The sequence below is a fragment of the Hyperoodon ampullatus genome, assembly GCF_949752795.1.
Source record: "Hyperoodon ampullatus genome assembly, chromosome: 4".
Taxonomy (NCBI): Eukaryota; Metazoa; Chordata; class Mammalia; order Artiodactyla; family Ziphiidae; genus Hyperoodon; species Hyperoodon ampullatus.
The window spans coordinates 176,153,037-176,174,854 of NC_136917.1; the positions used below are offsets into that span (position 1 = coordinate 176,153,037).

Sequence of the window (21,818 nt, forward strand, 5' to 3'; positions counted from 1 at the left end):
CAATGAATGCAGAAAAGTCATTTGGCAAAATTCAACATCCATTTATAATAAAAACTTGACAAAGTGGGTATAGAGGGAACATACCTCAACATAATAAAGGCCATATATGACCAGCCCTGAGCTAACATCACACTCAACGGTGAAAAGTGGAAAGCATTTCCTCTTAAGATCAGGAATAAGACAAGGATGCCCACTCTCACCACTTTTATTCAACAGCATTGGAATTCCTAGCCACAGCAATCAGAAAAGAAAAAGAAATAAAAGGAATCCAAATTGGAAAGGAAGAAGTAAAACTGTCACTATTTGCAGATGACACAATACTATATACAGAAAACTTTAAGGACTCCATCAAAAAACTGTTAGAACTAATAAATTTAGTAAAGTTGCAGGATACAAAATGAATACACAAAAATCTGTTGCATTTCTATACACTAATAATAAAATATCAGAAAGAGAAATTAAGAAAACAATCCCATTTACAACTGCATCAAAAATTCTGAATAAATTTAACCAAGGAGGTGAAAGACCTGTATGTTGAAAAGTACAAGACGTTAATGAAACAAACTGAAGAAGACACAAATAAATGGAAAGACATTCCATGCTCATGGATTCTTAGAATTAATATTGTGAAAATGTCCATCCTACCCAAAGCAATATACAGAGTCAGTGCAATCCCTATCAGAATTCTAATGGCATATTTCACAAAAATAGAACAAAAAAATCCTAAAATTTGTATGGAACCATAAAAGACCCTGAATGGCCAAAGCAATCTTGAGAAAGAAGAACAAAGCTGGAGGCATCACATTCCCTGATTTCAAACTATATTACAAAGCAGTAGTCATTAAAACATTATGGTACTGGCATAAAAACAGACACATAGATCAATGGAACAGAATAGAGAACCCAGAAATAAATCCATGCATAGATGGTTAATTAATTTACGGCAAAGGAGCCAAGAATATACCATGGGGAAAGGACCCTCTCGTCTAAATGGTACTAGAAAAACTGGACAGCCACGTGCAAAAGGATGGAACCAGACCACTATCTTACAACACACATAAAAAATTAACTCAAAAATGGGGCTTCCCTGGTGGCGCAGTGGTTGAGAGTCCGCCTGCCGATGCAGGGGACACGGGTTCGTGCCCTGGTCTGGGAGGATCCCACATGCTGCGGAGCGGCTGGGCCCGTGAGCCATGGCCACTGAGCCTGCGCGTCCAGAGCCTATGCTCTGCAACAGGAGAGGCCACAACAGTGAGAGGCCCGCGTACCGCAAAAAAAAAAAAAAAAAAGAACTCAAAATGGATTAAAGACTTGAACATTAAGGCCTAGAAGAAACCATAGGTGGTAAACTCCCTGACGTCAGTCTTGGCAATGATTTTTTAAAAATCTGACACCAAAAGCAAAAGCAACAAAAGCAAAAATAAACAAGTGGGACTACATCAAACTGAAAAGATTCTGCATGGCAAACAAAGTCATAAAACAAAAAAAAGGCAAATTACAGAATGAGAGAAAATACTTGCAAATCATATATCTGATAAGGGGCTAGTATCCAAAATATATAAAGAACTCATACAACTCAACTGCAAAAAAATAAAAAATTCAATTAGGAAGTGGGCAGAATCTCTGAAGAGACATGAAAAGATGCTCAACATCATTAATCGTCAGAGAAATGCAAATCAAATCCACAATGAGATATCACTTCACACCTGTCAGAATGGCTATTATCAAAAAGACAAGAGATAAGTGTTGGCAAGGAAGTGAAGAAAAGGGAAACTTTGTACACTGTTGGTGGGAATGTAAATTGGTGCAGCCACTGTGGAAATCAGTATGGAGGTTCCTCAAAAATCAAAATTAGAACTACCATATGGTTCAGCAATTCTGGGTGTTTATCTGAAGAAAATGAAAACACTAATTCAAAAAGATATCTGCCCTCCCATGTTTATTGCAGCATTATTTACAATAGCCAAGATATGGGCAACCTAAGTGCCCATCAGTAGATGAATGGATAAAGAAGATGTGGTATATGTATACAATGGAATACTATTCAGCCATAAAAAGAATGAAATTCTGCCATTTGTGACAACATGGATGGACCTGGAGAGCATTATGCTAAGTGAAATTAAGTCAGAGACAGACAAATACCCTATGATCTCACTCATATGTGGAATATATATCTCCAAGTTAATAGATGCAGAGAACAGATTAGAACCAGAGGTGGGGCGGGGGGGCTGTCTGTGGGGGGAAGGGAGAAGTGGGTGAACTGTTTTTGTTTTTGTAAATAAATGAAATTATTTTTAAAAAGTAATACAAGTGGGCAACAAGCATATGAAGACATGCCCAGGGACTTCCCTGGTGGTGCAGTGGTTAAGAATCCGCCTGCCAATGCAGGGGACACGGGTTCGAGCCCTGGTCCGGGAAGATCCCACATGCCACAGAGCAGCTAAGTCTGTGCGCCGCAACTACTGAGCCTGCGCTCTATAGCCTGTGCGCCACAACTACTGAGCCCACGTCCCACAACTACTGAACCCCGCGCGCCTAGAGCCCGTGCTCCGCAAGAAGCGCCGCGATGAGAAGCCCGCGCACTGCAATGAACAGTAGCCCCCACTCGCCACAACTAGAGAAAGCCCGCGCGCAGCGACGAAGACCTAACGCAGCCAAATAAATAAATAAATAAATTTATATATATATATATATATATATATATATATATATATAAAAGGCATACTCAGTTTCATGAACATCTGGGAAACAAAATAATGCAAGACATTTTTTTCGTCCATTAGATTTAAAAAGAAAGAAAACCACATCTGAATAAGCCACACTTTATTCATATTTAATTACCCTAATACTCAGCACTGGGCAAATCAGATCTCAGCAGAAACCAAGTCCAGACATTGGCATTAGCCGCTCCTCAAGCACCAGGACTCAGCTTCCCGGAGGAGCCTTCCCGCCCTCCCCGCAGCAGGAGCCCCCGCCCGCCAGGCCTAGAGTCGGTGGAGGTGGGAGTGGGGGCGGCGGTGGGCGGGGCACCGCGGTCGTGCCCTCAGAGCCAGAGGCCGCCGGAGCCCGGGGCTCAGCCTGGCGCCTGCAGAGCGCACGCCTGCCGCCCAGTGGCCCGAGGGCAGGGGCAGACCCGTCAACTACCAAAGCCCATGTCCTCGCTGGACGGGAGTTTGTAAACATCCAGACAGGGCCGCGCCGCACACCCGCGACGGGAGGGCGCCGGGCCGGCTCCCTGCACCCCCGGACCCAGCCGCTGCGGCAAGGGATGCGGCCTGCCCTCGGTTTTACTCTCTCCTCAGCTGGTCGCCTTCATCGCTGTGCCCCGGGAGGTGTCCTCCCACTTCCTCCCCCGCTCACGCCGGCCGGTCGTCCAGCCGCCCCGCCCCCCGCCCTGCTCCCTGCGGACCAGGACGGCCGCCCGCCGCGGGCTGCTTCTGTGGCGCCACCGCCGTGCTGGGCGCTGTGCTCCGTCACAGCTCCTGGGAGGCAGGGTCGTCGCTCCCGGAGCGCCTAAGGGATGCGCGTGCAGCTGCCACTCGGAGATGCCTCGGTGGTGGCGGGGGCGGAGGCTCAGCCCCGGCCGCCGCCGCCGCCGCCGCCGCCGCCGGGACCCGCCTCGTACAGTCCAGGGCCTACTCCCTACTCCATCTGCCTCAGCGCTCTGGAGAAGTTTTCCAGAGCAGTTTTGAAGGCTTGCAGCAAGAGCGTGCCGAGTTCATTGCTCGTTTCTTCAATGTCCGGGTCGAAGCTTCCGAAGAGGGGCGTGGAGACCCGGATGTCGTCGCGGCCGGCCCGCAGCAGCACCGCGCGCAGGTCCTCTGCGATCGCGCTGTATTTCTGCTGGTCGAATTTGGACATGGCCAGCTCGTCCTGGGGGTAGGCGCTGCCCTCGGGGTAGCAGTCCCTGGGCACCGGGAACTCCACGCTCTGCAGCCGGGGGAGCCCACAGAGCGCCACGAAGAGGCGCCGGAGCGCGCGGGCCGACATTGGGTTCCCCAGGAGGCGGAGCTCCCGCAGCCGGCGGCAGGGGCCCAGGGCCAGGCTCAGCGCGCCCACGTGCCGGTCCGCGAGGCCGCACTCCTCCAGGGTCAGGGCCCTCAGCGTCGGGGCGGCCTGGCCCAGCAGCCGGAAGAAGGTCGAGGGGAACAGGTCCACCAGGCAGTGCCCGCTGAGGTCCAGCACCTCCAGGTGGGCGGCGTGGGTGCAGTTCGCCAAGAAGGCCATGTCCGCGTGGTTCAGGGCGCAGTTGCCCAGGTCCAGCACTCTCAGCGGAGTCCGGAGGGGGCTGCGGGCAGGGCAGGAAACAGCGCGGTGAGAGCAGGCCCGGCAGGCGCTCTGGGGGCCACACACCCTCCCTTGATTGCAGTCAGCCTGAGAGCTGAAATGGGTCTTACCTTTTTAAGTAGTCGAACAAGTCAAAAGAAGAAGAATATTGTGTGATACGTGAGAATTATATGAAATTCAGGTTTCAGTGCAGGTAAGTAAAGCGTAATCAGAACAGCGCGCGACCTTCATTTACTTCCACAAGCCGTGAAGACTTAACTTCACCCAAAGACAGGCCTGGCCTTTGCCCTCAGCAATTAAAGTGATCAATCTGTTTTGTCAACAAGGCGCTGTGTGTTCACAGCTTGCTGAGGGGGCAGTGAGTTGCCTGTGAATTGGCAGGAAATGAAACACTGGCTTGGCTGTGCAAGAAGAGCCTGAGCCCACAGGATTTCAGGGCCGGAAGGGCCCCTGGAGCGTCCAGTCCACCCTCAGCACTGCCTGGGACCTCAGAGACCCTTCGTGCTCTCCTGTAGGTGTGTAGGCGGCGGCCATGCGGAAACGCACAGTCGGTGGCTCCCTGCCCAGCAGTTCTCAGAGTCGGGAACTGACCCACAGCAGCCCTCCGGGATCCTGGGCCTGGGTCTGGGGTCACCTGGCTGGGCACTGAGTGCCGGGGTAGGGGGGCTCCGCTCTCTATTCGCCTGCTGAGGCTGCTGCTCCCACCACCTCCTGCACCTGTACTTTGGGCGCTGAGCGTCGCGGGCCCACCCGGCGCCTGCACAGTCCACCCCGCAGCAGGCTCTGTGCCTCCTCGCCCGGCTCTGAGGAGGCTGTGGCTCGGGCCCTGAGCTGTGGGGCGTGTTTCCACCTCTATCTCTCACGCCCACATCCATCCATGAGGGACCCTCTCCCCACCTGCACTGCTCGCAACCCCTTGGGGGGCCTCCTGTGTGGACAAGGGTCAGAGGACTGCGAACCACGTCTGGGAGCTTGGATTTGGGGAGGGTCCCTCACTCAGCTCATAAGGGGTCCCTGGCCTGAGCTGTCTGCATAAGCAACGTGGTCCCTGCTGACACCTGCCTCCTCTGGGGTCTGGAATCTCGGCACATGCCAGGCTGAGGCGCCCACCCAACCAGCCCCCAGGAAAACCCCTGGCCTGGGTCTCTCATGCACTCCCCAGTGGGCGGCACCTCCCATGTGCCATCACAGTCCGCGCTGGCTCCACTGCGACAGGACCCTGGACTCGTGCCCCGTCTCCCCAAACCCCTCCCCACAAGCCCTTTCCCTTGGCAGATTCTGCCCCGTGTCCGTCTGCTGTAATAAATCTTAGCAGTGAGTCCTCCCAGGGAATCACCAAACCTGGGTGGTCTTGGCGTGTCTGCTCTGTCTGCCACTCTCCCTGCCCCTCCATCTGGGTCTGCTGTGTGGGCCAGGGAAGTCAGAGTGAGCCCTGTAATATGAAGCTGATCACCCACTGCCCTGCTCAGAGCCTCCAGGGCTTGGCCTGACTCTTCCGTCCTTCTTCTCCTCCTCTCCCTGCTCCCTTCTTCACCTGCCCAGGACCACAGCCCCCGTCCCCGCTGCCCCAGCCCCGCCCCACCCCACCCCTGCCTTCGGCCCTGCCACACCCCCAGGTCCGGGCAGCCCCGCCCTGCCCAGTCCCGCTCCATCCCTGCCTACGGCCCTGCCACACCCCCAGCTCCGGGCAGCCCCGCCCCACCCCACCCCTGCCTACGGCCCTGCCACACCCCCAGCTCCGGCCCTTCACCTGCAGGTTTCCTGCCTCGCACACTCTCTCCGGGCCCTCCGCTGGCTCACTGTGCCTGGTCTCCGCTCAAAGGCCACCTTGGGACCTAGCCTTCCCTGACCACTCACCCATCTCCCTCCCACTTAGGCCTGACACACTTCACGCCTGGACCTTCTGGGGCCTTGGACAGGCTCTCAGCAACCAGCTGACTGAAGACCGAGCGTGCAGAACAGGTCAGAGTGTGACAGGCGATGTCAGGGCCGAGCTTACAAGATAGCCCTGCAGGCTTGTGACGTGTCGTCTGGCTTGTGGAACACGTTTCCCCAGAGCACAGGCACCTCCTGCTGAGGACCCAGGCCAGCCAAACGCAGTCCTGTCCTGAGGGTCCCAGGGGGCCACCACATGGCAGGGTCGTATTTGTGTGTGGGCTCGAGGACCACCCCTTCCTGAATTGGGCGACTGGGTTCCTGGGGGGGCGTGGGGAGCAGGGATGGGGGACGGCGACGGGATCCCCGGGGCCCCCGAGGGGAGGAGAGGCAGTGTGGGCCCTGGCCAGCTGCGGCCAGCTACTTCTGGGTTTCCTCTGTATAGAAGAGAAATTCCTGTAAGCCACGGACTCCCTAAGCCAGAAAAGACACCCTTACACCCACTCACTGAGAAATGAGAAGGAATGAGAAGTCTGATTTTCCATAAACTTTCATGAGTATATTCACAGCTGGTGGCCGCCAAGGTGGCCCAATGGCCCTTGGGTATTGCGACCCTCATTGGTGCCTCCCCTGGCCCAGTGGCGGGCCCTCACCACGCAGTGTGCCGAAGCATCAGCGCAGTGCTCTCCAGGGAAGGTTACGGGAGGTGGGCATCCTTCCGGAGGGACTCTGGCCCTCTGATCCGCAGCCTGTGGAGGGGCCCACGGGCTGAGCAGCCGAGGCCGCCTGCCGACAGCCATGAGAATGAGCGTGCAAGTGGGTCACTCTGCTTTCCCGCCCCGACAAGCCTTCAGGGGAAACCACAGCTGCCCCCACCGGGCTCCTGTCTTGCCCTCGTAAGCCCCAGCACTGGGGTAATTTGTTACAATGACAGGTAATTAATACAATGTAATACAATGTAATGGAGTTACTTCTATGTTGTTTGCTTGCTAATGGGGACTCTTCTCATTTTCTTACGAACTGGAGGCAGTCTCCTTTGGGTTCTCCTTTGCTCCCAGGTTGCACCCGACACCAGCTCCAGCCGGGCCACCTCCCCCTCCGTCTGTCCCCTCCGGCTGCTCTGGGCTGGGCAAAAAGCGAGGGGACGGGGGCTTGTGGCCTTGTAAGTAACCAGGTCTGTTTTACAGTCCGCTAGTGCGTCCTCAGCCAGGGCCCCGAGTCGCCCTGACCTGGGCTGAGGGGCTGTGGGCAGATGCCCTCCCCCCGCCGCCCTCCTTCTGGTCACCCTAGACTCACCCGAGCAGTTTCTGGAGCTTCCCGGTCAGCGTGGAGAAAGCCACGCTCAACTCGGTGAGGTGCGTCATCCGGCTGAGCTCCCGGGCGATGGAGGTGAGCAGGGCGTCCTCGCCGTCAGGGGCGGGGGTGCTGGTAGGGGGCGCGTCGAAGGCCTTGGCGGGCAGGGTGAGCGACACCAGCCGGGGGAAGCCCAGCTGGGCCAGCAGCTGCTGCACGTGGCCGGCGTGCAGACGCACGTTGTGCACCACCTCGAGCCGGCGCAGCTCGCCCGGCCCCGCCAGACGCAGCACGTGCAGCAGCTGCCCGGGGCCCAGGCTGTCGGCCCGGAAGGAAAGGCAGTGCACGCGCAGTGGGGCGGGACCCTCCGGCCCCAGGGCCCGCACCACCAAGTCGAAGTTGCCCCCAGTGACGAAGATATCGGCGAGGACCTCTACGGGGCGCCGGGCCGCACGGGGCTCCGCCTGCAGCTCGCAGCAGGTCCTGGCCAGCAGCTTGGTGCGGCCCCACCTGCCCAGCGCCCTCCCACAGGGACAGCCCTGCACCTGCACGTCTCGGATGCCCGTGAGGTCGGCCACCCGCAGACGCCGCCGGCCCCCGCCCCAGAGCGTGTGGTCCGCGAGGCCGCGCACGCAGGCCTCCAGGCAGGCCCTGCAGGCCCGGTCCCGCAGGTCCCCGGGGTGGTCTGCGCTGGGGCCCAGCAGAGCGCCCAGCCGGAACTCCTCCAGCGGCCAGCGCTCCAGCAGAGCGCGGATCACCTCCGCCTGCTCCAGCAAGTAGCTGGCTTTGAAGAGCAGCGGGTAGAGGTTGTGGGCCACCCCGTCCAGGCTCTGCCGGGCCACCTGGGGGTGGGACGCCAAGGCCTCAGCAGAAATGAAGCGTAGTGACTGCATCATGCCCACCTGCAGCGGCTGGAGCCAGGACAGAGCTCTCCTCTGTGCTTCTCCCAAAGACGCGGCCCCTTCTCGCCTATTTTTAGTTGCAGCTGCTGTGAGCAGCTTGCCCTGGACTGTGGTGAGCCAGCCCTCTGGTCATCTGACGGCTATTTTCGTCCTGGGTGCCTGTTTGGCTTTGGCCGTGGAGGCGTCTGGTGGTGGCTGGCTTGTCCTGCTGGCGCTCAGCTGGGGAAAGCAGAGCTGCCTGACTGCTTGGCTAGGGGGAGGGGGCTGGGCCCCTGGAATTACCGCCGTGTCCACTGCAGGGGTGGCCTGTCCTGGGGGTACCTCACCCCCTCCATGGCGTGGGTCTGCCCCAACCCTGGGCCGTCCCACAGTCCGAGGAACTAACAAAACTTTTCTTGGACCCCTGAGAGCCGAGTCCCTCCCTTTGCCCCGCGTCCAGAGTTAGGGACGCGGCAGTGGGCATGGGGTGGCACCTCTGGTAACTGTTTCCTGACTTTAAGAGAAGATAAATAAAGGCCCCATGAGGCACCGGCACGCTGCTTGGCACCCCCCTTCCTTTATCGTCACTGAGGACCGCGGCCGAGGCTTCCCCACCGTCCATGGGAGGGAGCTTGGCGCCCTCCAGCTGCAGGCCTCCCTGGGCTGAGCCCCAGGACCCACGCAGTGGGCGGGGCTGCAGGTGACGTGGTGTCTGGTTCCTTGCTCTGGAGGGTGGCAGAGCATGTGCCCCGGACCACGCCGCTTTGGCAGAAGGAGTGTTTTGAGCTAAGGACGCTTGGACCCGCCCCCCTTTCTTCCTGAACAGACATGGAACTCCGGGCAAACCCCCCTCCCTGAACTGGGAGGGGAGACATTCTCTTCACCGGAGAGGTCAGGATAGTTCATTGTCAAAGTTACTGTCCTGTGTGTTGCAGTTACTTTCCCACAATCAGTCACCTCCTCGCTCAACTTAGTCCAGAAACGCTTAGGCCACTGGGGTCTTCGTTTCCTTATGAGGGCTCCCATGTCATCAAAAGCTTATGTTCAGTAAATCTGCGTGCTTTTGTCTCATGACTCTGTTCTTTGTTACAAAGCCCCAGAAGAGAACCCAAGACGGACAGAGAAAAACTCTTCCTCCAGCTCCAGCTCTGACGGGTGTTAGATCATCACTGAATGACTTGACCTCCCCCCCACCCCCATATCACCATCATCTCGGGCAGGGCTGGAGCACTTAGCTTGACAGGCTACCCGGACAAGTGCTGGTCTGGGAGGGACCTCAGTGGGACAGAGAGAGAGACCGAGGCAGTAAGACAGGGAAAGACAGACAGAGACCCACAAAGACAGAGATCAAGAGAGGGAGGAGGGGAGAGGCAGACAAAGGCACTAGGAGGGAGAAAGAGTCAGGGGCCAGTGGACGTGCTGGGCTGTGTGTAGGGCTGTGGATATGGACGTGGGTGCAGGGGGTGCAGGTGCCGCTTATGGGGACCCACACGGGCTGGACCCCCCAACCGTACACTCAGGTGGGACCCTCCGTCAGGGACAGTCCTGCTTGCTGTTCCCTCAGAGCCTCAGCAGTGCCTCCTCTAGGGAGGGGGCGGCATCGTGCTCCGGGGGCCCCAGCGTTGTCAGGCAGGCCAGGTGTGAGCGGAGACGGCGGGGACCTCCCCCTGCCCTCACCCCCATGGGAGGCAAGGACGTGCACCAGGCAGACCACAGAGGGCGCTCTGCTGCCCACGCCCTGCCCCCTCAAAGTCGCAGGGGCTGCGCTCCCTAGGGGAGGCTTGTTGGTGACGTCCCTGACACAGCAGAACCCCGTAGAAGAAGCACGACCATGTGGTAGAAAAAAATGTCCCATTTATTTATGTTCCTAAAGTCTGCAACAGTCAGCCCTGAAACAGAGTAACAAGGAAGAGAGTTTACAGCAGTCGGCAGATCACAAAGGCAAGGGCCGTGCCCCAGCCACCTGCTCCTGTTCTGGGTGGATGGCACCTGAGGTCACCGCTGCCCCAGGACGGGGTCTGGGGGGAGCACCTGTGGCAGGAAGTGCGCTGAGTTCTGCATCTACCCAGGCTCTCCTCTCTTGGGTGAGGGGTGCCCTCTCAGGGCCCCATCCACACGACAGGACCTTCCAGCACAGGCTGGATCAGAGCTTCCGGCCCAGCTGCTGTGCCCCCGCCACCTGGGGTCCACCTGGGACGCAGGGACCCTTGTCCCAGACTCACAGGTGGAGCCCAACTCGAGTGCCGCTGGCCACACACAGCTTGTTGAAAAAAAAACGAAACGGAGATTCCAGCTAAACTCAGGAAAGCTCCCCCTGCGTCCAGGACGCACCCCGTAGGGGCTGCACCTGGAGACTGCCGTCCATGGCCTGCATCGCCTGGAAGGCGGGGGAACACGCTCCCAGAGGGGCCCCTGCTCTGAGACGCGCCACGTCCATTGTGGGACTCTGCTCGGGGGTCCACGTGCTCCTACCCGGGCCTCTTGCAGCCTAGGAGTGTGGGAGCGTCCAGGGCATCACGGGGCGTCTTTGTAGGCAGGACAGCGGGGGGCCCGTGACGTGATGCCCAGGCCCCGAGGGGTGTGCTGACTGGTGGCCCCGCGCCTGGCAGAGGAGGTGGTCAGGAGCCTTGGCTTGAGTGTCTCCTTCCAGGACCTCGTGACCTGTGTGCTGTGCACACGTCAGGGGCGAGGCTCCTCTGCTCTGAAGGGGGTTCTCCCTGAGGGGCCACAGCTCATCCAGATGCATCGCAGCTGCCAAAAGAAGGACCTCTCTTGCTCAGGTCCCCTCCTCCCCCAAGGTGCTCTCGGACTCGGGACGTCCATCTTCTGAAGAAGCAATTGGGGCCCGGCAAGGCCACGGACCGGGCCCCAGAAACGAGCGCGTCCTCTAAGGCTGACACCCACAGGTCTGGGCGAGTGAGTGAGCAGCGTGGCGGCTGCAGCCTCAGCCGGCATCCCTGGGCGTCCGAGTCCCAGGGTAAGAGGGTTTGGGCCCTGAAATGTGTCAGTTCAGTGTTTGCCGTTCTGACCCAGCACGTGAGTGTGAGTGTACCTGTCTGCCCACGTGTCCCGCAAGCAGCGGACGGCGTGAATGGGAGCACTTCGACAACTTCGCGTGTGGTTTGTGGAAAACAGTCTACCTGACAGGCACAAGGAATCCACCTTTACCGGCAGACCTTGAGTCAGATCTGGGCGCACGTTCGCAGCTGCAGGCCCTCAGTGTAGCCCAGCGGTGGGAGCGGAGGGAGGGGCTGTGGGACAGGCGGGCCCCTGCCTGGGACCATCTCCTGGCGCCCTTCACAGCCCCCCAAGACGCCCAGGCTCTGAGACCTCAGTGGAGGAAGTGGCCTCACAGATGAGGACGCTGCAGGGCCTCTTCCTAGAGACTGCGTGTGTCCTGCGTTTCTCACCCAGGGCGGAGCCGCGCACGGCGCGCGGGTTGTGTGGGGCACGTGCGGGCTGTGGCGCACGCAGGGAACTCCCCTGCTGAGTCGGGCGTGGGGAGGAGTGACAGTGCCAGCTGCGCCCTCTGGCGAGCAGGGCGGGAGGGTCTTCTCGCTGCAGGCAGCCTCCTCTCGGGGGGGGGGGGGGGGGGGGGGAGTCGGGGGATGGGGGAGCAGCCAGGCCTGGCCCGCCGCCCCCTCCCGGCGTGCTGTTAACGTCCGCGGTGCATCCGCGCTCTGGAGGCATCGGGACAAGGTGGAGACACGGTCGGGCAGCCTGGGTGGTGGCAGCGTGCCCAGCGCCTCAGGGATCACGGTGGAGTGTGTGGCCTGCCAGTCAAACCACCGTCCAGACGCCCAAGACGTGAGGGGTTTTGTCCTGGCAAAGGGATCAGGTCACTGTGAGTGACCCAGGGCGTGAGCACCAAGGACTCTGGCTCAGCACACACTTAAAATCGGACCTCCCCTTCTGGTGCTGCCCAGGAGGGGGCCGGCGGCATCGCCCCAGAACCTGGGACATGCTTGCAGAGAGGAGACCTTTACAACCCCGTGTGGGTGAATGCACTGAACCGGCTGGTGACGAGTGGCTTCCTGTCGGATTGGTCCCCAGTTTCTCCTTTTCAGGGGATGATGTCTCTGTGTGTGCGTCCAGGGTTTCTGGGGTCTCCTGTGCTCCCTACTTGCGGGGTTAGGTGTCATGGCTCTCCTGACACCCCTGAAGGTAGAAACACACGTCTGCATCAATGCAGGGAAATACTGCGTCTTGCCCAGGACGCGATCCCGTCAGAAGGCGGGACTGGGGGCCGGGCAAGCGTCCCAGGGAGGGCAGAGCCCCTGACCCTGGTCCATCTGGGGCTGGGTTCAGAAACCTCCTTGGCGAACCAGTAGCCCTCCTTCACCCAGGACTGCAGGGGCTCTAACAAGGCCCGCCTGGAGTCGGGGCTCTGCCGAGCCTGGAACCAGCACATGCTGGATGGCACAGGTGCAGCCTCCGCATGGCAGGCAAAGTCCAGGTGATGCTTCAGGAGGCCTGCAAATCTCTCTAAGTGACTCAGAATCGCTGGAGACGGAGCCAGGCCTCTGGTTTCACAGGCATCCCGCTGGGTGCCGGAGTGTGCGTGTAGGGTGGATTCACACACAGGATGGCCCAAAAGAGGGCTCTGTGTGGTCACCGGCGGCCCAGCACCTCTTGGGAGGGTACTGAGCCCCCCACCCAGCACCTGGGCTTCTCTCGTGGGGGCTTAGAGGAAGGGTACTCACAGTCGTGATGAACTGGTCCCCGTCAGGCTGCTGCTGTGAGCCCTCCCGGGAGGGGCCAGGGAGATACCCTGACAGTCCTCGTCAGAGGACAGCTCCGCGAGCATCAGGGACGGCCCGCAAGGCTGGGGCCGCTGTCCCCTGACGGGCGGTGGGAAGACTCGGAATTCCCGGTCTGCAGAGAGAAGCCAGTGAGGACCGTCCTCCGGCCTGGCCGGCTGCCCCTCAGGCCTACTGTGCCAGGCACTCTGGCCCTGAGGCTTGCACAACGAGAATGATTTACAAGGTACAGATTTATAACCAGATGACCCGTGATGCCGGGCTAAAGCAGGAGGACGGCACTGTTGGAGGTCAGACACCACTTATGCTCATGAACAAGAGGTCTGTGACTTTGCTTTTCTGAAATCGGGAGGCCCAGTGCAGCCGCAAGGGGAAGGCCGGGAGGGAGGTCGACCCCTCCCCCAGCAGGAAGCCTCACCCTGGGCGGTAAGAGTGAGCCCAATCGGGGGACAGCACAAAATGCGGCAATAAGGGCCACGCGGCTTTGACAGAAAGCGGGACAGGACGGCACGGGAGGCGCGCTCCCAGGGGCATGTCCTGTGCCACCCCAGAGTCGCGGCCGCAGAGTCCAGGCCCATGGGGTCACTCCTCAGGGTGGGGCCCCTGCCAGGGTGCAGCCACAACCTCGAATGTGGCTGGCGGGTGGCTTCTCCAGGCCGTGCTGGGGATGGCAGACCTGAGCCCTCTGACACAGACCCTTCTGCCTGGTCTTCCTGCCGGGAGAAGTCCCACCTCCAGATCCGGGGCTGACCAGAGGCTGCCGCAGCCCAGATGGGAGCCACCCGCGGTCCTGGAGCCTGAGGGACGTGTCCAGGAGAGCGCGGTCGCTCTGGGCAGGCGACGGTGCGTGCTCCCCATGGCCGCTGCCTGTTCTGAGCAGCTCACACCCAGCACTTCGCGCAGAGGCACCTCTGCGGTGGGTGGGGACCACCTCAGTGGTGACTTCATGGTGACAGTGGCGCATTTTGGGCTTTGGAAGGCACTTGTTTTGTCTGGTTTCTCTTTTTGCTTGTTTGTTTTAAACTTGTTCCCTGTCCCCTTGTCTTGAGTGAAAGCGGAAATTTTTTTTTAAGTAAATGAAAATTTCTAATCTGTTTGGAAACCTTTGGCAGGGTACGAAATCGGGGAAACGATGAGCACGTGCGCCACCCCAAGCACGCACTCACGCACTACGCACTCACGCACTACGCACTCACGCACTACGCACTCACGCACTACGCACTCACGCACTACGCACTCACGCACTACGCACTCACCACGCACTACGCACTCACGCACTACGCACTCACGCACTACGCACTCACGCACTACGCACTCACGCACTACGCACTCACGCACTACGCACTCACGCACTACGCACTCACGCACTACGCACTCACCACGCACTACGCACTCACCACGCACTACGCACTCACCACGCACTACGCACTCACCACGCACTACGCACTCACCACGCACTACGCACTCACGCACTCACGCACTACGCACTCACGCACTCACGCACTACGCACTCACGCACTCACGCACTACGCACTCACGCACTCACGCACTACGCACTCACGCACTCACGCACTACGCACTCACGCACTCACGCCCTCACGCACTCACGCCCTCACGCACTCACGCCCTCACGCACTCACGCACTCACGCACTCACGCAGGGAAGGCCGGCCCCGCCTGCTGGTTCAGCTCGAGCTCCTCCATGCAGGTGTGCACACCGCACGGACAGGGGGAGCAGGCGGGGCTTGTGGGCGCGTGCGGGGGCAGCGGCCCCCGGGGGAGGAGGACCGGCTGCTGGAGGAGGATGTGCTGCTGTCTGAGAGGGTGGAGTGCGGTCTCTTGAGGGGGGCGGTGTGGTCACAGGAGGGCACAGCTCTGGACGCTCGGGTCTGTGCCTCTGGACGGGGACAGAAAACAAGGCTTTTGGTCTCTGCTGTAGAGGTGCAGCCTAGATTCAAGAGCAAGATGGCCAGCCAGAAAACTACTAGGTTCCTTCCCCCGCGGTCACATCGGGCCTCATGGGGCTGCCACCCGTCCAGCCCGACGTGTTGGCCCGTGGGGCCCGGCGCACTGCAGCGCCTGGGTCTGAGTTGGCGGGGCCGAGCGGGAGCCGGGGCTGTGGCCGCTAACCTGTTCCCTTCCCGGTGTAACTGACAGCCCGGTCGCTTATGGCCGCGTTGCTGGGCTTGATGTCCATGAACGGCTTGCTGCCTGTCCCCGGGGACACCATCTCCTGTGTCCTGAATTCTAAAATAGGAGCGTGTGGGGGAGTTTTCTAAGCAGCTCCCTGGGTTTAATTCCACCCTGAGTGTCTCTGGGGGACTGGACATGCTGAGGTGCCCTTTCCGGCCTCTCTCAGGGAGCCCAAGGGGGTGAACCAGGAAAAAGGAAGACGTGGGACCATAGAAACTGGGTGTGCAACCGGGGAGGGGCGGGTCTCCGTCTGCGGATGAAGGGACATCCACCTTGGAGTGGGACAGAGGCCTCCAGGCAGGGCATGGCTCCAGGAAAGACAAACTGACAGGTATCCGCCACGCTTGAAACTGAGAGGGGATCCAAGCACAGGGTGAGAGCCTGAGCACGAATGAATGCTCGGTAAACGAAGCGAAGAGAGAATGGCGATTACAGCTGGGGGGCCCAGAGGGAGGGGACACCAGGCCTTGGGGACTTGCTGCTCCTCATGAGGGCGGACTGACTCCAAGGAGAATGAAGAGCCACCGGGCGCCCCGAGCAAGGCTGCTGTGTGCGTGTGCACGTGTGTCTGTGCGTGTCTCTGCACACGTGTGTACATGTGTGTCTGTGTGCATGTCTGTGCATGCCTGTGTGCCTGTGTCTGTGTGCATGGGGGGTCCACACTAAGAAGGACGTGGCAATGAAGAGGCCGTGGGGCATCTCTGGTGACAGGTCAGGGCCCTGGCCAGGGTGGTAGCCTCCGAGTGCCAAGTGGTCGTGTTTGGATGTCAGGGTGTTAGCATATTAGGGTTTCTCAGGCCTAGCGGGATGGTCAGAGCCGCCGGAAGGACGGCCAGCTTGGAGGGGTTGCGATGAAGATGGCATGTGTGGCAGCCAGCTGGATGAACTACCACTCTGAAGTAGACAGAGGTGTCCCAATGACGAACTCAGGGGAGAGGAGGGACTGGGGGCAGACATGAAGGAGGAGGGAACGAGGTGGGGGGTCTTACCTGTGGGGAGACCATAGGCTGGCCATCGGCGCAGCGGCCAGGAGGCCAGGGGCCTTGACCACAGGGCGGGGCAGAAAGCTGACGCCACGGGTCTGAGGGCATCTGGGAGCTGGGGCTGAGACCTCTCTTGGAGCGTGGGGGCCGGGGTCTTGCTTGTTGTTTTAAGGAGAAGTAAGTGTTCGTGTGCTGATGGATGATGCTAAGGGGCCCCTCGGACCGACCACGAGCCCTGAGCCCAGCCCGAGCCCAGCCCGAGCTGGCCCTGCACGCCGAGCGCCCTCCAGCCGCTCTGCCCACCTCAGTCCGCAGAGCCCGCCGCCACAGGATCTTCCCTGTCACGTCCGTCCAGGCGGTCTTGACCTCCGCGAAGCTCGCCTGGAGAACGTAGGTGTCCTGGAATTTCCGCCGCCTGCGGAACCAGATCTCAAACCTCAAGCCACTGTCCCTGACGTTCTCCGTCATCCCGATCTGTGCCATCTGCAGCCACAAGCACCGCGAGGGACCTCAGATCCTGCCCTTTGGACAACTGACCTCTCTGGCTGATGCTTGACCCCAGCGCCCCCGTGCTGGGGGTCCTCTCACCCAGACACCGAGTGGTGTGGACGAGGCTGGGCCAGGGGCCCGTCGCCCCTGCATCCCCGTTCCCCCTCCCCCCCACCCCCGCCATCCACACTGGCTCCCTTGTGAGGGCTCAGTGCCCCCCCCAGAAGGGCTCCCTGGCACGTCATCACAGGACCCCTCCGATGAGCTCGCTGGCAGGGAAGGGGTTGCGGTGGGGCCTCTCCCGGGAGACTTCACCCCCAGGGCCTGTCTAGGGGGAGGGGTTAGGCCCTGAGACCACCCAGGGGAAGGCCACCTCTGTGCTCTGCCCACCTTCACCCAAACCTGAAGTGGAGTCACCGACGAGGAGACATTTGTTTTCTAGCCCCTGGACTGGCACGTGGAACACGAAGGACACATGGCTCCTTGCGGCTTCTGGAGGCCCCAGGCTCCAAAATTCAGCCGAAGAGCCGCACTAACAAATAACCGGGCGTTCCCTCCGGCCCCCAGCGCCCTGCCTGACGCGGTACCTTGAAGGACTCCTTGACGCGTACACATCGTGGCCTCCGTCCACCTTCTGGGTCTTGCTGAACAGGATGAGGTCTTCAAACAGGAACACGCACCTCAGGTGCTTCTTCCCTCTGCAGCAAACGAGGAACTCGTCCTGGCATCTCAGCCGCCCCTGTTCCTTCAGATCCACCTGAAGGCAGGCCGGCCTCTCTCAGGGGGACGGGGCATGACCTGATCCTAGCCCTGACCTCGTGCCCCTGTAACGAAGCCTCCACGAGCCAGGGCAACGGCTGCGTGAGGGTCAACTGCGCCCAGCCAGGCCGCCCCTTCATGGGAGGTGCCCCCCTCCCTCCCGTGGACGGCCCTGTCCTGGGTGACGCCTGGGCTGTCCCAAATCGCTGGACTGAGCTCACTGGCCAGAGGGCGCGGGGGCCTTCGGGTCTGTGCATGGCCGCCTGGGGCGGATCTGTCATCTTGGAACTCTTACTAACGCTGCTCTAACAAGGCGCCCGCGTCTTCACTTGGGACAGGGAATTCGGGGCGGTCCTGCCTGACCGGGAGGTCCGCTCTTCCTCCTGGCCCTGGGCGCTGGCCCCACCGCGGCCCCCAGCGGGGGCGAATCGGTAGGCTCAGGCCCACAGCCCAAGGCCAAGCTCAGCTTTTCCCATATCCAGTTATTTCGGAGTAACCCCAAACACCGACGTTTAGCATTCAGAGCCCGCCTGCCTCTCCTCCCGTGGCTCCCGCCCCAGCAGCCTCTCCCGGGCGTTCCCTTCCCTCTGGGCGGGGGTCTGGGGGGTCCTCCCAGGTGTGGGCACCTCCCCGGAGGCCTGTCCTACCCACCAGGGTCCGAGGCACTCACGTCGCAGCCGCGGACGGCGTCCAGGGCCAGCAGGTCGTTGCCGTGGCGCAGCTGGAAGCGCACCACGTCCTTGGCGGCCCTCAGCTCGCCCAGCGCCTGCTCACGGGGCGGGGCAGCCGCCAGCCTCCTGGACCAGGGCCGGAGCAGCAGTGCGTGCTGGCCCACGCGCTGCACGGGCTTCAGCAGGTAGGTGGCCAGGTACGCCTTGTCGCCCAGCTCCCGCTGCTCGTCCTGCAAGGCCGGGCTAGAGGGTCAGCCCGGGCCAGGCCGGGCGGCAAGGCTCGAGGGCGGGGGGACGACCTTGAAGAAGGCGTTGCCGTGGCTGCAGAGCAGGGCGTCCGCCCGGGCTTGTTCTTGCTGTAGAGCAGGTGCCTGCCAAGCTGCTCCTCCTGCGAAGGGAGGGCTGGGGTCAGAAGCCACCCAGCTCCGCAGGGTCTCGCCACAGTTGGGAGCGGGCACTCAGCTCCCCGGATGTGGTGGGAGCCTTAGACTCAGTCTCAAAATACCAGTTTTCGGGGAAGAGGCAAGAGCGGGTGCTCAGAGGGTGGGCCCGAGGGAGGGTTTGAAATATTCATTAACAGTCAAGAACCAAGTTTGTCTAAACATTTAAAATTCTCAAGATTACTGTCAACATAAAACAACATGGAAGTTGCACATGATGGCTAAAAGCATTTTTTAAGAAATAGTTGAGGGCTTCCCTGGTGGCGCAGTGGTTGAGAGTCCGCCTGCCGATGCAGGGGACACGGGTTCGTGCCCCGGTCTGGGAAGATCCCACATACCGCGGAGCGGCTGGGCCCGTGAGCCATGGCCGCTGAGCCTGCGCGTCCGGAGCCTGTGCTCTGCAACGAGAGTGGCCACAACAGTGAGAGGCCCGCATACCGCAAAAAAAAAAAAAAAAAAAGAAATAGTTGAAAAGACGCAACATGTGGGATGTGCTTCAGCACCGGTGTTTTGTCACAGTAATTCATATTTAACAATGCTGAAGCAGAAGTGTCACCTGTCTCCAGCACAGACGCTGCCCCAGTGCCCAAAACTGTGTTTGGTAACTAACTACTTGTTGAAAGAACTTTCTTTTCAGAGTAAATTAAGAATTTTATAAAGACTCAATATTCACGGTTGAGAAGAGACTTATCAGAACCTCAGGTCTCCTCGGAATGATCTGTACGTCCATGCGGCTCTCAGAGCTGGTCAGGAGGGCCTGGCGCCCCTCTGGAAGCGGAGCTGGGCAGGCTCGCAGGAGGACCGTGATGGGGACCAGGTGGGCTTCCTATGTGCAGGGAGCACACCGGTTTTGGAAGCTGCTGTGGGCCGGCTAGCAGTGAGGGGTGGGTTGTGGACAGATTAGGTGTGATGACACAGGTGCAACCCCAGTACCAAGGGGCTCTCGACCAGGGTGCCGTCTGCTGACCCCGAGGCCCAAGTGTCCAGAGCCAGGTCATAACTGGCAGGGACGTATCTCCTGACCCGGACACAAGGGACCCACTCGCCTGAAACGTGGGCCGCTCCCAGCACGAGTGGGGCTGGCCTCACCTCGTCCACACAGTGGGCTGGGGACTCACATATCTCAGGAACACGTGGCCCACAGCCCAGGGGCGCTGCCGGCATCGCTCCAGCCCCCGGAGAAGGTGCCCGCGGTGGAAGGCATAGAGCATCTCCCAGTTCCCGAAAATGACGCTGCGCTTCCCCCGGAGGTCCTGGGGCAGGTCCGTCCTCTCCATTTCTGGAAAACAGTTGTCGATGACATAGCCTAAGGACCTAACATACTGCCTCTCCGCCTCTCCGTGGAGATCATCTCGGCCGTCACGTGCTGCTGAAAGACAGAGAGCCGAAGGGTCGCTCAGGCCTCGCGGCCGCCAGCCTCAGGAGGCACTTCGTCAGCGTTAGTCCTGCCTCGGAAGAAACGAGACTGAAACTCCAGAGTAATGAACGCGGTATACACAGACGGGAGATGCACAAAAGCACTGTCTCCCGTGGTTTCCCGTCTGTGGGGACGAGTAAGTTCGAGACGCTTCCCACCTGAGCTGTCCTCTCACCGGTACTGGAGTCGCCCCTCTGATGGAGGGGAGCGCAGGGAGGTCACAGCAGAAGGAAAGCTGTTGCATCGATGTTTCCACGCTGCCCCTTTTCAGAAGAGAGATCCCTTTGGAAACTGAAAAGGAGAGATTCGCAGGCTCCCTAACTTCAACCCTGAATCCAGACGGTTTGATTCTAGCACCGTCTTTAGGGGGCAGCTCTGGCAGGAAGAAGATTCGCACGCCCGCAGCAGGGAGCCCTCTGTCAGGAAGGCTGTGCTAGGGATTTGCGGGAAAACCGGTTTCTGGCGCACACGGGCTGCTAACCTACCACTAGGTGTTCCTGAAAAGTCAGCTTTACTCAGTGACCTCTGACCCAGACGCAGAGAAGCCGCTGCAGCAGAGGACGGAGAGTAGGCCTGGGGGCCAGCGTGGTGCGGAGATGGACAGTGGGCGGAGGGCCCTGTCTGGGCTGGAGGTCCCCACGCACACTACGCGTTTCTTCCCTATTTGAGAGCATCTCACCAGCCACCTTCTGAAACTACTCCATCTTAATGACACCAGTGGGGGTTGGTAGAGTTTTTCCTGCCATTATCTGTCTTTACTTCTTTTTTTTTTAATTGGAAGAAAAGCAGCTAACGATAGGAAATACACCATGGTCAGAATGCTGTGAGTTCATCCTGTTTGCAGCAGACCCTGGACGGCCCCTCTCACGCCTGCAGCACGGATTTTACAGGTGCTTCTTGTTTCTGGGAAGACGGCGCCTTCTGCTGGTCAGGGGCCTGGAGCCCTCGGCCGCGGCAGTGCCGACAAATGCAGCTGCTGTTACGCGAGGTGCCCTTGTCACACCCACGCACAGCCGCTGAGTCACCTCCTGTAGACACTCACCGAAAACAAGTGTTCTTCAACATCCAGAAAAAAAATACACACTAGCATGGTCTGGGCATCTGGACCAAGTAAATGGAAATTGACTCATAAAGGATGGAAACTTCTGGGGAAATGACTGCTGGCCAAGCGGCAGGAGCTCCCTCCGGACAGCTGGGTTTCCGGGAAGACGGGCCGGTCCATGCAAAACTCCCGCCCTGGCCCCGGCATCTGGGAGGACTCGCTCCCTTGAGGTTGTGTGCGGGGTCCCCATCGCCAGGCCTGGGCTTGGTGGGTCTGAGGCCCGTGAATGGCGGGAGGGGGACCCATGCCCAGCGGCAAAGGCAGGACAACTTCGCCAACCTGCTCCCTCCCGGACCCAGGACGTGCACTCTGGGTAGCCAGGCGGCTCCCGGTGAGTGGACCTACCCTTGCCTTCTGCTGCCCCGACACCTTCAAAATGAGCTGGAAGGCCGTCCACAGACCTGCAGCTCTCCCTGCGGCCTGCCCGCACCCCACAAGGTCCACCTTTAACAAGGCGGTTGAAGGTTGGTTCAGAAGAGCATTTTGTAACCGTCTCAGTTCAGATTCGAGCCGCTCTCTGGAGGAAGCACACGTGGACCCATCCAACGAGCAAAGGAAACCAGGGGACGCCCCCTCCAGCCAGGGCTCACTGCAAACAGGGACAAACAACCCAGAGGCTGTGAGGCCAGGCTGGCGTCACGGACTGTCACTGGGGTGGGCGGGGTCCTT

The 21,818-nt window shown here is 59.8% G+C and overlaps 1 protein-coding gene across 1 annotated transcript; it reads right to left on the reverse strand.

Annotated features, from left to right (window-relative positions):
- Positions 1–3,642: 3,642 nt before the first annotated feature.
- Positions 3,643–8,348, reverse strand: LRRC14B (leucine rich repeat containing 14B; the record flags this gene model as incomplete). Its single annotated transcript, XM_079703666.1, has 2 exons — positions 3,643–4,288; positions 7,459–8,348. 2 exons carry the CDS (start codon positions 8,346–8,348, stop codon positions 3,643–3,645), a joined length of 1,536 nt encoding a protein of 511 aa, XP_079559792.1.
- Between the last annotated feature and the right edge of the window lie 13,470 nt (positions 8,349–21,818).